The sequence below is a fragment of the Miniopterus schreibersii genome (genome assembly GCF_964146895.1).
Source record: "Miniopterus schreibersii genome assembly, chromosome: 9".
Taxonomy (NCBI): domain Eukaryota; kingdom Metazoa; phylum Chordata; class Mammalia; order Chiroptera; family Miniopteridae; genus Miniopterus; species Miniopterus schreibersii.
Window position 1 is genome coordinate 59,868,896 of NC_138118.1, and position 16,006 is coordinate 59,884,901.

Below are 16,006 nucleotides of genomic sequence, written 5' to 3' on the forward strand. Positions count from 1 at the left end.
ATATTGAATTAAGCAACACTTGCACACTCAATTAGAAAGCAAACTACTTAATATAAAATTTTTATACTCCTGTGTTAGAATGCCCATCTCCTCCAAAAAAGTTTAATATAATTTAGATTGAAGACTATATAAATACAAAGGTGATTGAAATTTTTCTTTCAGTATTTTATATAAATATATGAATATATATGAGAATATATAGTCTTTCTTCCTTTTCATTTTCTTACATACACATTTTATATTAAATCTTATTACATGAGAACTTCCTGGTGATTTACTCTAGGCCATATGAAGGTACAAAGAATTTAAGCAAGTATATTAAAATCATAGTAAATTAATTTAAAAATTAAAATGCTATTGTTTTATGAAGCTTTGTAGTTTACATTTTGAAAAATAAATTAAAATTTGAAGAGACCTCTGAGCAACTACCCTGAAGGCAGTACCTTTGAGTACCAGGAGCCCTTCTAAGTTCTTTACAAGTAATACTTAAGTATCACAATCACCCTCTGACTGTGTATCACTGCTATCTATATACAATTTTTATTCCTCTTTTACAAATAGAATACCTAAGGCGCAGGGTCATCAGCCCTGAGTCATCATGTGAGTAGTGGAGCCAGAATTTAAGCTCTGCTTTACCATTTAAAATATAGAATTTATAGTGTGCTCCTACCACCCAAGTGTGACTTCATAGCTTTCAGTCTTAGCTACGATGCTAGTTTGCTTCCCAGTAAATATTTATTCAGTGAATTCATCAGTATGGCCTGATGAAGTTATTTACTGACTAAATGAACCCAAATTATCAAGCACTTTTTCTACTTTCTCTACAAGGAAGCAAATTCAATACATGTGATTTGAGACTTAAGAGCATGGAAAAATTAGGAAAACTAATTTAGTTCATAAAACCAAAAGCTTTCTATGGGTGCAGGTGCCAGTGTTCTGCTCCAGAATTCAGATGCTTAAAATGTTGCATATTTGTTTTAGATTTAACAACTATTCTCTGCTCAAGTAGTATCCAAGAATGAATTTGCACGCTAATTTAAATTCTAGCAATAATATGTATAATTCTGCCTTCTTTCACTGTGGAGACCTATGCCTAATATCTGTAGGAGATGGAGCAGATAAGTTACACTTATTATCTGCAAATGTGTTGGCACACTTCCAAGGACCAACTCTTAGTGACATGAAATGGTTATTTTGCAGAAAATTTTGGACATTTGGGGTTTTTATAGATTTTATGAATTGCTTTCTGACTCTGCTTTACCATTTAAAATATAGGATTTATAGTGTGCCCCTACCACCCAAACATCTGCAAGTCTTGTATGATTTAAATAATGTGAATATTTTGCCTGTTTATTATAATCAACTTCCCAGATATACTTAGCAATAATTTCTTTTTCAGAGTTAACAATGAACTTGTAAAGGATTATAAAGAACTAGAACTTTTCCATATTTGATGCTTCCCCCAAGTTTTATTTTTGGAAGTACTTTGTCTTAGTGGGTCCCCAAACAGAAGGAAGACAAGGAAGCTGGCAGACGGATCCCAGGTGGGGCAGGGACAGGTCCTTTCAGGAGCTGCCTGACAGGAATCTCAGCAAAGGCAGTGATGGGGGGGTGGGAGGGGGGGAGGGATGTGAAGCACTGGTTAGGGACCTGTTTTCAGATAGTTCTTAAAAAGAACTCTAAAATAAGAAATGTTGGACAATGCAGTGATAAGAATCACGTTTACATCACCCCAAACCCCTTATCATCACCTCCTTCATGATATCTAACATTTAAGTAGTTTTAATGTTTTACAGAGTACTTTCATATAATAATCAATCCTTAATCTTAAAATCCATCCTTGTCTTGCCCTCATTGGTTTCCCTAGGGCCTGATCTTGTCTATTTCTTGTTGATTCCCTTCTGTCTCCATCTTCCAGTCATTTTTCTTTTTGCAATTTTAATTACTGCCATGATTTCTGAGTCTTCCCTGAGCTCTAGATGTCACATAATTGGCATAATTAAATAATTCTTGAAAAAAAAATCTCTAATTGTCTGATAGAAATTTCCACTTAGAGATCATGTAATCATCAAACCCTGAAATCAGCTTATTGTCCTGCCCTTAAAATTACTCTCATTTTTGATGTGTCTGGAACAACAGGGAGAACCAACATTTATTGGGTGACTATCATGTGTAAGGCACTTTCCAATATATTCTCTGTCTCACACAATGATCCTATGAAATAGGTGATTTAATGAAGAAACAGGCCACCAAACACTGAGCAAGTGAACAAATGGATATCTGAACCACGGTCATCTAACTTAAACCAGTGTGTCTCACATCATACCTCAGGTCTGTCACACTGTCACTTAACCCTCTCAGTTCTAGTGTTAACCTGCCGAGCAGAGGCCCGAATGACAACAAATCCAACCAGAAAACACAGGATCCGAATTGATAGATAATGAGGGATGAACAAAAACTATTGTGATATCAATGATAATAGATTTATAACTAACAATATTTAAAAATTAAATATTTTTGAAACTGCAGTCATGAGATCATTCGTTTGAAGCAAGTTGTGAAATAATACAAATATGTTAACTTTTCCTGATTTTGCTCAGAATCTGTGTTTTCAGGACATTTCTCAGGTTCTTTTTAAAAATATAAGAGGATTAAATAAAGAAGCAACAAAGATGATTAATCTATTTCATTAAAAATTTATTTTTAGTGTTTATAAATGAGTAAATTCCAAAATGGTAGCAATACAGAATATTTAAGAACATTTTTATATTTCTTTCTACTCAACATTCCACCTTTATTTTGCTTTCTATAAACAAATATACTGGATTAAAGCAACAATACTCTTAACCCCAAGTTCAATGCTGAGTACTTTCAATCATCTATTTTGAGCACATAATAAAGCAGAGGCAATTAATTTTCTTGAACATGTTATTTCCATTCAGAGCTTAGCAATTACTTTAGCTTCACATTATTCTGTCACAAATGATAACCAAATGGCCTAAATAGCTAAAATCATAAAACTATTTTAAGCCAAGTCAATGGTATGTATAAAGTTAATATAAAATAACAATTATACCAGTTCACATTTGTTTTGTACCCTACAAGAAATATGCCAAAATAACAAGCTTTATTAAAGCATGAAGTCCTTAGGCAAAGGGGGAAAAGGAGTCATATAGTCAAAAATTATTAGAAAAAATTGTAGGTAAAAAGAAATCTAATTTAACCAACTGAAGGAGGAAAGGTACTACATCATTAGAGTTGGTGTTTGCTCAGGAAAATATATTTATCACTCCATCCCAATCTTGGTCACCACCCCAAGAGCTCAGCGACAGGCTCTCCATTCAATTATTCTCCCACCAAGTTTCTCCATGTGGCATGGAAACCTACGTTTACGGTAATGACAGAATACTATACTGCTGTTTAATCTGACAGGAAACAATAGAAAGACAATTGTTAGGGCTGGACTAACTTTTGGCCATCTCAATACCCCTTAAAATAGGGGCAAAAATGATTCATTAACAAACAGTATTCAAAGAGCACTGTATTACCTGTGATTTATAAAACAAGTAAAATTCAGTAATCTTCCATGGAAAAAGCCATAGTATGTGAAAATTAGGAATGTTCTGATGCTGATTTTTTTACCAAAATGGTACCCCAAGCCACTTAAGTTGGAACAAATTCCAAACTCACACTTACTTACATCACCTCAGTTTAATAATCCAATAAATGACAAAAAAGACAAAGAATGAAAACAGCATCATATAGCACATCAGCTTTGTTTGGCTCCCTCTGGATAAAATCCTCAGTTTTTCCATAGTTCTACCTAGAAATCCAGTTGTAGAATCAAATTGTGAATCCTTTGAGAAGAAAGGAAAAACAAAATGTAATGCTTAGATTCTAATAGTCTACATATGCACACTTAAGTAATTGGATATATTGTTATTAGAATACATTTTTAATGATATTTTTAGTGTTTAATCAATTCAGGAGCCTGTTTATAACTCATATAATCAGCCTGACTACTCTATGCAAAACTGAGTAATTCTCTCAATGAATAAAAAGCTCCTTCATTATCCAATAAACATTTCTTTCAGCCACAGAGTATTTAAAAATCTGAAACTATTTAGGTCTTATTCCAATTATGTGGATTAAAAAACATTAACAATAAAGGTAAATAGTTTGTCTACTATCATACAGGTTTTTACCCCCCACTTCTTTTGGGTGCAGGAAGATCAAGCCATTTTATTGAGGGCCTTCAGGAGAGGGTCGAAGGGCTCGGAGGACAATGAGATTGGACACCTTGGCCTGGCTGGGATCTCCCCAGCTTCGTAGCTCCTGGAAAAGCATGGTTGTTGAGGTTTTTTTACCATTTTTTGTTGGGGCATGTTCTCCAAGGTCAAATGAGTATGCTTTCCAGTACAGCAATTCATCCAAAATTTAATATGGTTGGTTAGCAGTTATATGTACCTTTACTTTTAAGATCCTTGCATTTAAATAGCTGACTTTGAAGTACAATAGTCTATTAAAAGTTAAGAGAATACCATGTAGAAGTGGTAAAACAGTAAAACCTACAAATATGGATGGGGAAAACTACCATATTAAACACACAGCTGGAAAAGTCCTTATGATGACTAGGTATGGATTAGAAATACTGCATTTTCATAGAAAACTCAATATGCTGAGATTTATAGGCCCCGGCATAATGACAGCTTTTGTATAGCTCTGGCTATGTAGCTCAAGTACTTTATACATCTATAGTTCTTCAGCAGGGTTATGTATCAGAATCATTTGGGATGCTTTTCACAAAATACATATGCCTATGTCCCTCTCCCTGAAATTCTGAAGCAGTATATTCAGAGTGAGAACCAGGCATCAATATTTTCAGAAAGTTCCCCACATGATTCTAATGCGCAACCTCCAAAGAAACATTGTTTTCAATGCCATATTCATGTTTGGATAGTGCAATTTAAAAGCATGGGGAGAAACTGGAGAAGTTTGACATCCAAAATAAAGATTAAAGAATAGAAGGAGGCTCCAAGAAGAAAAGGTGTATATTGCTGGGATTGTTTAGACTAGAGATAGAGGGCTCTGAATGTTACTATGTTCAAATCCTATTGATTTGTTCAGAAGTGATCCTTAGGGCAACATGCAAAAGAAATACCCTTACATTAAGTGGAAGGCATTTGGTTGATTGGATGTAAAGTGCTTTTTGATTACTTGGTAGTCTATATCCATTGAGATCTCTAAGAACACTCAAAATAGTCATTTGTCCTGAGTCTTCAACAGTGTTTCTAAACACAGGACTAAAGGTGCATTGCCTTCCATTTCTTTCCCCTCCTTATGTGTGTTAGGGAAGATGAAAAATGTAAAAACATGGCAAAGATAAACTTTGTAGTTATTCCAAATTAATTAGATATAAATGGATAAAAATCCAAGAATTGCGATCTCTAGATCTATTCCAAAATGGATAAAGGTTAAACCGGTATTATTCCTGATTAACATACTAACTTTAAGAATATTAGGTCAAATTTTTTAAAGTTAAAATCCCACTTACCATTTCAGCTAATAATTTATTTTGAGTTTTAACTTCATGGCCTATCTCAATGGAAAGCTATAAAAAAAGCATATACATTACTACTCATATAAAAGTAAGTGTTACAAAGTAAATATAATGCCATTTTAAATATATACATTTTCTCAAATAAAGCTGTATTCTAGAAATAGAAAATCTACTCTCTTCTGGTACATTTTCACTGAAATTAATGGAAAATAAATTTAGAGTTTCTACTCCTTCCCAGCAAGGATATTGCTCCCATGTTCTTCATTTGGATTTCATCTTCATTTTCAAGTCCATCTTTTGATTTTGGTACATACTTCTCTCTGATTCTCCTATCCTTGCATGCTTTTTTTTTCTTTCTTTATATTATTCATGCAACAGCATTTATCGTTGTGTTTTTAAAGCTATATGCAAGTATATATATGTATATATATAAGTACATACAAAGATATATACAAATATGTACTACCAATTCAAATTCAGATACAAACATTTAATATTTTCCTATTAAAATGTGACATTTGAATATATGCCTAAATTGATTATTTCTTTAGATTGTAAAGGTATTTTTCTTTAAAATACAACAAATAGAAAAAAAATTATAAGTTAGTTTATCCACATTCTAAAGCTATACAGAAAAGAGGCTCAGCCTAAAGAAATCTGTAAGTGATTACAGCTGCTATTCAAACCAAATCCCATTTACTGCTTTATATGACAAATTCATCAAAGCCTTTGTTTCCAAGATATTTGAATAAATATAATCACAACTACTAAAAACCTTGGCAAACCATAGCAAATACTGTTCTCAGCTTATTTTGTGTGAACAGTGTATGGGGGTATTATTGACACAAAGCCATGCTAGAATTCTACAGATCAGAATATGAGGTAATAAAGCAACTACAAAGCTCAATAGCCCAAATCACCTAACTACTGTCTATAATTGTCATTCATGCCACAGAAAGGAATTTCCAGGGGAAAAAAGCTTTCTTCTAACAAGGAGCCTAAATTATCAACATTGGAGTTTTTAAAAAAATCATTTAATTCTTAATTCCCTCTCAATGTTATATTTTCTAAATTATTAACATTATACAATATTGCTTAGTTCACAGATCAACTCCTTTTGATTTAGTATGACTTTGAAAATAATACTCATTTCAGGCCGAATACAATTCTTATTTCCAAGACTACTGAAAAAGCAATTAAGTTTTAGCAATATGAGCTTCTACTTGATGCTCTTTAAGTGTATAGCATGTTTACTGTAATGCAGAGTCAATCACACACACTGTTAAAACCATCTTTTTTTAAATTCCTTTATTTAATAAATTTAATTCAATACAACTGACAAGGAATTATACTAGGTGCTGTGTAGAATGTAAAAATAAGTACGACAGAAAATCCTACATTCTGGTAAATTTCTTTTACATACAAATAAGTCCAATGCAGATCACTATACAATAAGGGCTATAGAAATGGTACAAATGGTCTTATGTTCATAAGAAAATCAGGTAAAGCCTGGAGGAAGTAAGTGGTGCAATGAAGTGGAGCCTTTCAGATGGCAAGAGCTCAGTCAGTGTAAGGAGGGAGAGGACACCTAAAGCAAAGGGATAGACAGTCTAATCAAAGATATGGGAGTGGGAAAGTGACAGTGTGCAAAGGACAGAGAGTACTCTAATTTGTCTGGCAGGAAGCATATACATGTTCTGAAGATGCAAATGAGAAGTTGTGGACAACCTTTAAAGGACTTATTCAATCAACCTACAGAGTGTGAACTTTATTTCTTACATCATGGGAGGACATCTTAAGTCTTCTGAGAGTATAGGATGCAATTTAAAAAATACTCTAAAGAGATGACTATGGTGACAGTGTGTAGCTCAGACCAGAACATGTAAAAAAATTAGGAAGGGGTAGGTTAAAAGGCCTTCCCAACAGAGAACCAGGGGATAGTGTTAGAAATGGAAAACCAGAAATAGAAACAGTAGAAAGAAAGGAACATAAGACTCGGTGACTGATGTGAGGTAAAAGGTAGAAACATGAAAGACTAAGATTTGTAGCTTAGGAGACTAGAAAGAGAAAAGGTCAGGAGAAGAGCTGCTTGGGGGTGGAAGATGGACTACTTGGAGACATTACTACAGACAACACACAGTATTTTAGATTTAACCACAAAAAAAACAGCTGAAGTTTAAAAGAGATAAACAAACATACCATATGTTTTAATGGGCCACATTTTCAAACCTTCTACTCAAATCATCTCTAAATTTTGAGTCTCCCTTACTGAACAACATTACTTGGGTAACTAAATTCCTTAGTATGACGCCAATAAAAGTATATAGTTTATAAGTATATAATATATGCATATAAATATACAAATTTAAAAGTACTTAATATGTTACATACTTACAGATTTTATAGCAGTTACTTTGTGTCTCAGACTTTCAGTGAGTCTGTCATTTTCTTCTTCACAGGCACTATATCCACTATTAGCATAGCCATAGTTGCCATAGTTGCCGGGAGGTACTCCTTCACCTGCAAGAACCAGTCACAAGTATAACTGTAGCAAAAACAAGCCACTTTTGAAACCTTGATAGGAAAGAACCGAAAAAGACCCCTGGAGGGCGTTGCAGACCACGTATGTCAATAATAGTCACATTTCAAGTAAATTGTAAAAATAACCAAATAGAGAAAGGAACAATCCCTTCATGCCCTCTCTTAAGCAAAGAATATTCAATTCATTTCAATACATATTTATCGACTGCTTACTGATTGTCCACAACACACTAAAATAAGTACTGATATACAAGGATATTCAGGGCACATTTCCTGCTCCATAGAACTACACATTTTGAAAAAGATCTGAAAGTCTAACAGTGACTCCCCATTGAGGAAGCCTGGCTATGAAGAGTGAGGGAGAAAGAAGATAATATAGCAGGAGGGAGCTCATGGCAGAGGGAGGGTCCTTTATTGGCATCTCTTTCTCTTAAACAGAAGAGAGCTGGAGTAACTTATGAAGACTATAGCTGAGAGTTGAGAGGGGATCATTCGTTCTTCAACACACCTTTGAGAAACTACCGTGTGTCAGCTCCACTGTCTTCCTAGGTGCTACCTTTTGGAGCTCATCATCTAGGGAACGCATCGGGAATATAGGAATGCAGTCCCTGCCACTGCCTAATATAGTACTTGATATTCATCAGGCAATCAAACAGGTGGAGTGAGCCTTGGGCAGTGAATACATAAATAAATGTGTTGAGGGAATGAGAGAGAAAAGCAGAGTTTAGAGTGTTATTCAACCACATTAAAAAACAAAACAAAACTGATACCACCAATTTCCTCAGTAAAAGAAAAGGCTGTCTCTGAAGAATGACCACCATTTGGGAAAAATAGTAAAGAGAATGGAGGAAATTGACTGGGACTACACAGGGTTACTAAGGGGATAAAACAAGCCTGGCTGAGGCAATATATAGCAGTGGTTTCAATCCTCTCGGATGTGTGAGAGCTCGTTAGCCTGAGTTAGCCCATGAGAAGCTGGACAGTTGGGTTGCTCAAGAGTTGGAGGTTTACAGTGTTGGGCTGCAGAAGGATAGAACCCCAAGAAGTTGAGACTGCTTCCCAAAAGAGTGGTTAAAGATATGAACTATGGGGTCTAGACTGGACAGGAATTGAAGTGGTTTCAATAGGGGTCTGAGAATATGGGGAAAAGGGGTGATATAGAAATCAGGCATCTAGTAAACTCAAAGAGTAGATGGAAGAACAGGAAACAGTGGTCAGCACTGGTAGTTGAAGGATGGTTGAGGTATGAATAGGAAGCTCTTTCAAGGCACAGCACAAATCTCATTTTTTCTAAAAAGCAAGCCCCCTCCTTTGAGTTCTTATAGCCCTGACTATACCAAACACTAATATCTCACTCTAGACCGCACTCCAAGGGCAGAAACTAAATTTGTTTCACTCATGGCTGTATATCCCCCACAAATGCATGCACACACATACAATAAGGCATACTCAGTAAAACTTGTAAATAAATTAAGAGTCTGAATTCACTGTTATTCAACTTTGAATGTGCCTACCTTTGTCAAGAATAGAATCATAAGCTTCTTTGAGGGCAGAAACAGTATCTCATAATTCTATATCCCCTGTACCTACTGAGTACTTTATATGCAGCAGACACACAATCTCCACTACTACACAAAAAACACAACAAAATGTCAAACAAGTATGTTCCAGAGAAAGAGTTACATTCCCCAGATTTTTCCTCAACTGCTGACACACTACTCATAAAGCTCTCCAAATGCACGATCATAAAAGAACTCAAGTGACTAGGCATAGTACTGTCCTCCATTCAATTACAATAACCATTTAAAAATGCATTCTCACTCCATCAGCTAATGATACTCTGTACAAACGCCACTTTAATAAGGACCAAAATCCTTAAAGAAAAGGTGTATGTCTTCTTCCTTTATGACTAAGGTTCTGAATGTAGAACATTTGCCCAATAAGTAATTACTGGTTGAATTTAATCACCTGACAACTTCACCAAGGAATTCACTTCTAAATTAATGGCTATTTGCTTTATTTTCTTTGCCTACCTTCATTATAGAGCTCTTCTATATTGTTCCATTTACTGAAAACAAAATTCTCATCACCCAGCAATCTTTCCGTGCACATTTCTTCTATTAAAGAGTTTTAAACTTCCCTCACACTATCACCCACCCCCAATAATAAAAGCCAGAAATATCAAATAAAATTCTCGGAGTTGCTATTCCAAAGTTGGCCCCTCCTTTTGTGTGGATCACTGTTATGGAAGTTGTAGGAAAGCCAGTGAGTGAAAAGTCGCCCATCCTCAGCCTCTGTCCATTTAGACAAATGCTACTTTTTCTGGGTAGTTTCTATTGATAGTTGAGGCAAATCATTTAAATCCATGTGAAGTGTGGCAGCTTCTCCACATGAATATCTATTAGATTCACTGTGTATCCCAAGTTTAAAATTCCAGGTCAATATACCTTGATACTTTAAAACAATTTTTAAAAAAAAATCAAGATTAAAAAAAACCCCGCCTCACATCATACCAATGTAGATGAGAGCAAGACACCTACATCATCACCTTTCCTCTCAACTACAGGGGAGTTTAAAAGAAAAAGGCTCTATCCTAGAGATTCTAACTTACTTAGTCTGAGCTGGGGTGGGTGTCCAGGTAGCAATGCGGTGAAAGCTCTCCAGGTGATTCTAATGTGCAATCAGGCTGAGAATCACCATTTGTCAAGTCCTTTTCCTGCAATTTTCCATGACACTCTGCTGAACAATATATTCAAAGGGGCCAAAGGGTCCTTGGCCTGGCACTCATAGATCTCCACAATATGGTAGTTCTGGTTCCATGCCTCCTGCTTCAATCAAACTGGCTTGATCATAATCCCTTCAACATCCCATTCATAATTCTAGTCATACAACTTCTCTGGGAGGGAGGGTCACCCTTCCAGCTAGAACTTACCTCCTCTCTATCTTCAAGCTCTAGTTCAAGTTCCTATGTCTCCACAAAGTACACAGCACTCTATCCCTGAAATCCCTACATATTCACTATCTGTAGAATTTATCTGGCATTTGGATGTATAACTACCACCTTGTACTATAATGTATCTTTGAACCTGTTCCTACTCCCCAACTAGATTGGAAGCTTTGGGGAGCACACACAAGGCCACAAACGGGTGTATACCTAGAGCTTACTCAAGTACACAATAAATGTTTGTTGGCATTAGAATTACATTTAGGCATATAAAACTAAACTCGCTCAAAATTAGTTATTTTTTTCTTTATGATTAACCTAGTTAACTTTTTTTCTATGATCCGAGTATTCATAAAAATTATACTTTTCACAAGCTGTTTCTCATACTACAATGTATTAATCAATGTGCAAGTCTAGAGTTACTGGCAACTTTCACTGACTTTAAATACCTGACACTTTTGAAAAAGTTTTTTTTCCCCCCCATCTTACAACAACTGAAAAAGATAACATCTTTTTTCAGATACTTCATACCTTTTTCTCAGGTATACCCTATGCTGATTTAGCAGGGTTCTGTTTGTTGTTGTTTTTTAAATCGTCTCTTAATAGAGAACTTCAGAACCAGAAAATGCTGTTTTAGCAGCTGTGCATAACATAACGATGGCCCAGTAAAAGCCCCTGCGCCTGACCGATTCCTGCGGGCCGGTGAGCAAGGCCTCCCATGCTAGAAGGTCAAGCACAGGCGCCAAGCCCCTCGCAGCGCCACACGTCACCGCCTCAGCAGAGGGACAGGCTCAGGTAAGAAGCGCTCGGGCAAAACGGCCTCTGACCCCGACGTGTCTCGGACTTTAACAGCAGTGACACGTACACTTACCTTTGTAACCCAGTCACCGGACTAACATGATTATTACTATTGCTACTGCGCTTCTCATGCAACACTGTTCAGATTTCGCTTCTTAAGAAACTACCACCCGGGGCCGGCGGAGAAGGAGAAGCTGGAGCGGCACTTGGGGGAACAAGCGCCTTTCGCACCCCTGCTGTCAGTCACTGACCGTGAGGCCTGGCTGCTGGGCTGACACCCGAACACTCCACCCCGAGTCCTCCACTCCCCTCTCTAAACCTACCGTCCAAACTTAAGGAAACCTCTGGGATCTGGGACGGACGGCCTGTTTCCCCCTGGCGCCGCCTCCAAAGCCCCTCCGTCCAGCCTGCTTTCTGGCCCAGGCTCCAGGACACAAGCCCGCCGACTTCCCCGCGTCCCAGCACCCAGCACGGTCGCTTCCGGGGGCCCCCCGAATTTTGAACCTAAGCCCTCTCCTTACCCAGGCCTGCACGCCTCATCCTGCCAGAAGGGGGAGGGGAAGGCGGGCGAAGGGGTAGGAAGGGCTCAGGGGTGGCCCGGACCACGGCTTCAGGACCAGGACCCGGCGAAACACCAACTTCTGCCCCTACAGCGCCACGACATCAGTGGAGTCTAAGCGTCGCGCGGGCTTATGGCGTCATCCAGGCGCCCGGCGGCGCCCGGCGAGGCGGCTCGAACGGCATTCTGGGAAATGTAGTTTGGCCCAGCTGCAGGGAGCGAGTCAGGCTGCGGTGCGAACGCGGCTCGGGACTTCAGAGCAGCGCCCAGCGCGCCTCTGGGTGTCAGGTCTCCGGCTAAGTTTCTCTGCTGCTGGGCTCCCGCCCTCGCTAAAAATTGCCATCAGCTGTCGCCCCGAGTTTAACCGAATAGATTGGCCCTTCCCAGCCCCTGAGAGGATGGCTGACTTATCTGTTCTGATTCCGCCTCTCCCTTGCTGCGCTTCCAAAGCCCGTTCAGGGAAAGTTGAGGAAAACTTCATGCAAGTTTCCGATCACACCCGTGAGAAACTGAGACCGCAGAAGGGAAGGGAGAGGGTGAACGCTTTGCGTCGGGCCACCCAGTGAGGCTCCTGGTTGCTGGGTCGTCTGCATTTCTAGAAGGAACCACGGTGTTAGGTGTGAAGGGGCCCCAGGACCCCTGAGCGCCTTTGCCCTTTAAACGTACACCGAGGATGCCGAAATGCTGTTTGCACGTGGCAATGTGCCCATTCCAGTAAGGCTCTGAAAGCTTGCAGGCGAGTAGGCTGCTGACCTCGAGGCTACCCTAGAACTTCACTGTATCTCAGGATCATCCTGGGGATTAATGAAATAACGCCTTGCTTGTGCGTGCCCAGCCCCCAGGTCTGATCGTGCACGCTCAGCAACGCTGGGGGCTCTGCAGTGTTGCCGCTGGTGTGTGCGCGGGGCCACCTGCATGCTGGAGATTTCTGCAAATCCAGCCTCTGATCCCTGCCCTCAGAGTCCCCGGTATGAGCACTGACGACAGCAGGGGCAGGTAGATCTCTGCCTGCAGGCTGTTTTTGTAAAATCCACACGGAAACAGTTTTTAATAAAAGTTATTAACCTGGGAAATAAGCTTAATCCAATAGTGTTTTGAGAGAAAACCAGTCTTCATAAAAATAAAATAAACCACTCTTCTCTAAAAACAATGGAATTAAAGGGAGACTGCATCAGGGACAGTTAGTGCAAATAAACACCGAAGGGTCAGTGAGAGAAATGAAGGCAAAGCTTCCTTTTTCTTTCCCCTTAAAATCTGTGACAGGCTCTTCTTCTGCAAAAAGTACACATGTTCTATAATCAAAACAGGTCACAAAAATCATCTTATTTAAGGAAGGCTTTTTTTTTTATATAAATATAATTTTTAAAAGTTGAACGTTCAAGTCAAGTCACCAAAACAGGCTATTTAAATTACATATGCACTCATTCTCTTTATAAATTACATTCTTTACATGGTAGGGTGATACAAGGATACAAGACAGTTAAAAGAAAAAATAAAGTATTATCAAGACTATACCTCAAGACTGGCGAAGCTGGTTTATGTTGAGCTTGTGAACTAAAAATCCAAATAGCTGTTCATTGCTACTGTTGCCAGTCTCAAATGAGGATGATCTCATCTGAGAAGATTGTGCTTTCAGAAGTGATGAACTTAATACACAGAAGAATAATTATTAAATGTGGTCACAGTGGACATAGAAACTAGAGGGAATTCTTTTCACTTTTATTATTTTCTGTTTTCCTTTGCCTCTTAAAATGAAAGTTCCTAACTCTTCTTACTGATGGAAGAAGACCAATAAAATTCTTGGAGGTTAATAGCATTTAGAACATGTTCTCTATTCTCATAGGATAATTTCATAGAAAATATCTAATTTGGGGGGAGTCTTTAGGAAACTAATGACTGAAAATGATTTAAAACAAATATGGTAGTAATTACAGAAGCAAGAATATGAGTAGGAATGATCTGAATCTTGGTACAAAATATGAAACTTCCTTTTCCCCATTTGTTTGCTTGCTGACCATTTGTCCTGCCTCTTCCTGACCAGATTTCACGGCTAATCCAAAAAATCGCACACAAAGCTCTCAAAACTGGCTAAGGAAACATTAACAAATTTTGTAGTCATGAAGCAAATTCAATCTATCAAGCATCATATTTGAACTGTAAGAAAATGTAAACTAAAATCAGATCAATCTTGACTTACAAAAAGGCTATGAAACAAAAGTTAATTTGTAACTGAGTTATTTTTGCACTTAAAACACATTTATGCTGGAGAATAAAATAGTGGTAAGTTACCCAACCCCGCCCAGAAAACGCAGGGATATTGTGGCTCCCCTGTCGGCCGATCAGTCTGTGTAACCCATAGTACAGCCGAAAAACTATATATTTTCAGTGAAAACCAGGAGGAAAACAATATATTTTTATCCTCATGTTAAAATAAAGTGATATCATTAAAGAAGAAACAGGCATTAAAAAAACATATTTTTTCTTCTTGTTAGAGAAGGAATTAGTTTTGCTTGCTTAAAAGTTCCTGAGAACTCAAAGACAATTTTCAAGGAGTTTTCAAAGAGCCACCAATTTGATCTTCCCTTTCCATGACTCAGGAATATTATAACACTGATATAATGCTTCTTAGCCTTAATTAGTAAAAACGAGGCACACAGTTCCAACTGAAAAGTCTTCAGCAGAACCAGCTGCATGATTGTGGGACCCAGTGCAAAATGAAAACTCAGGACCTCTCATTCAAAAGCAGGAGAAAAGTGTAGGTAAAGGCACTAACAAATACAGCTTTTTTTCTTTTCTTGTCACAATCTCCCCTCCCCCCAACTTGTCATGGTGTTTTGTTTGAGATTTCATGTCCTTTTAAGTAAAGAAAAATAAAATTTTAGATGATTATCATGAATTATATCCTTCATCCTTATATTATATAGTGACATGGTTTTAAATGCAAACATAAGATCATTTAGCTCATATGTGAAATCATCAAAATCACAGTTTGTATTGCATAGTTATACGTGAATATTTATTTTGTAGAAAGACTCCACAAAACTCACTGGACTGTCTTTATTCCACGTCTTGATATGCACTTTATCTTGATATTCTACAAACACTTGAATTTCAGCTACCTGATGAGTTAGAAGGGACTGAAAAGAAAAGGAATTATAAGCTTCCCTGTCTTTCCCTTTCCTTCTATGTCATCATTTTCAATATAACAAGTAAATAAGATGAAGAAGAAAATATACAGTAATAGGATTCCTTGGATGTTTTCTTCTTTCTGCAGAAGTCCTGGTTCAAGAAGAGCATGTAGCCTTTGGGGGCTGCCAGTACCCACACTTCCTCAGTCGCAGACTTAACACACTTGCCTTGCATTCACTTTGAGTTTTGCTAGGTTCCCACGCATCATGGGGCCACTGGAATTCTGTGCTCATGAGGTATTGCAAATGTTACTTGAGAATGGGGCGGCAAGGGGCAATAAACATGCATATTGCACATGTCTTCTCTGCTTATATGCATGCTCCATTGTTCCATTAGGCTTCATTTACAAAACACAAGTTCAAGATAAAATTAAGGATTTCAACACATCATTGTTCCAAGTATGAAGCTCTTATAG

At 37.8% G+C, this 16,006-nt stretch overlaps 1 protein-coding gene across 1 annotated transcript; it reads right to left on the reverse strand.

Moving 5' to 3' along the window:
• Positions 1–2,680: 2,680 nt before the first annotated feature.
• Positions 2,681–12,518, reverse strand: BET1 (Bet1 golgi vesicular membrane trafficking protein). The gene is made up of 4 exons (XM_081147085.1): positions 12,365–12,518; positions 7,956–8,080; positions 5,555–5,611; positions 2,681–3,857 (listed from the first exon to the last, which is right to left on the reverse strand). Exons 1-4 carry the CDS (start codon positions 12,381–12,383, stop codon positions 3,702–3,704), a joined length of 357 nt encoding a protein of 118 aa, XP_081003211.1. The 5' UTR covers positions 12,384–12,518; the 3' UTR covers positions 2,681–3,701.
• Positions 12,519–16,006: the final 3,488 nt, after the last annotated feature.

Coding starts and splice junctions, on each gene's coding strand:
- BET1 (XM_081147085.1), bottom strand. Junction 5,612..7,955: donor AAGTAACTGCTATAAAATCT/GTAAGTATGTAA, acceptor CTTTTTTTATAG/CTTTCCATTGAGATAGGCCA. Junction 3,858..5,554: donor ATAAATTATTAGCTGAAATG/GTAAGTGGGATT, acceptor TTCTTCTCAAAG/GATTCACAATTTGATTCTAC.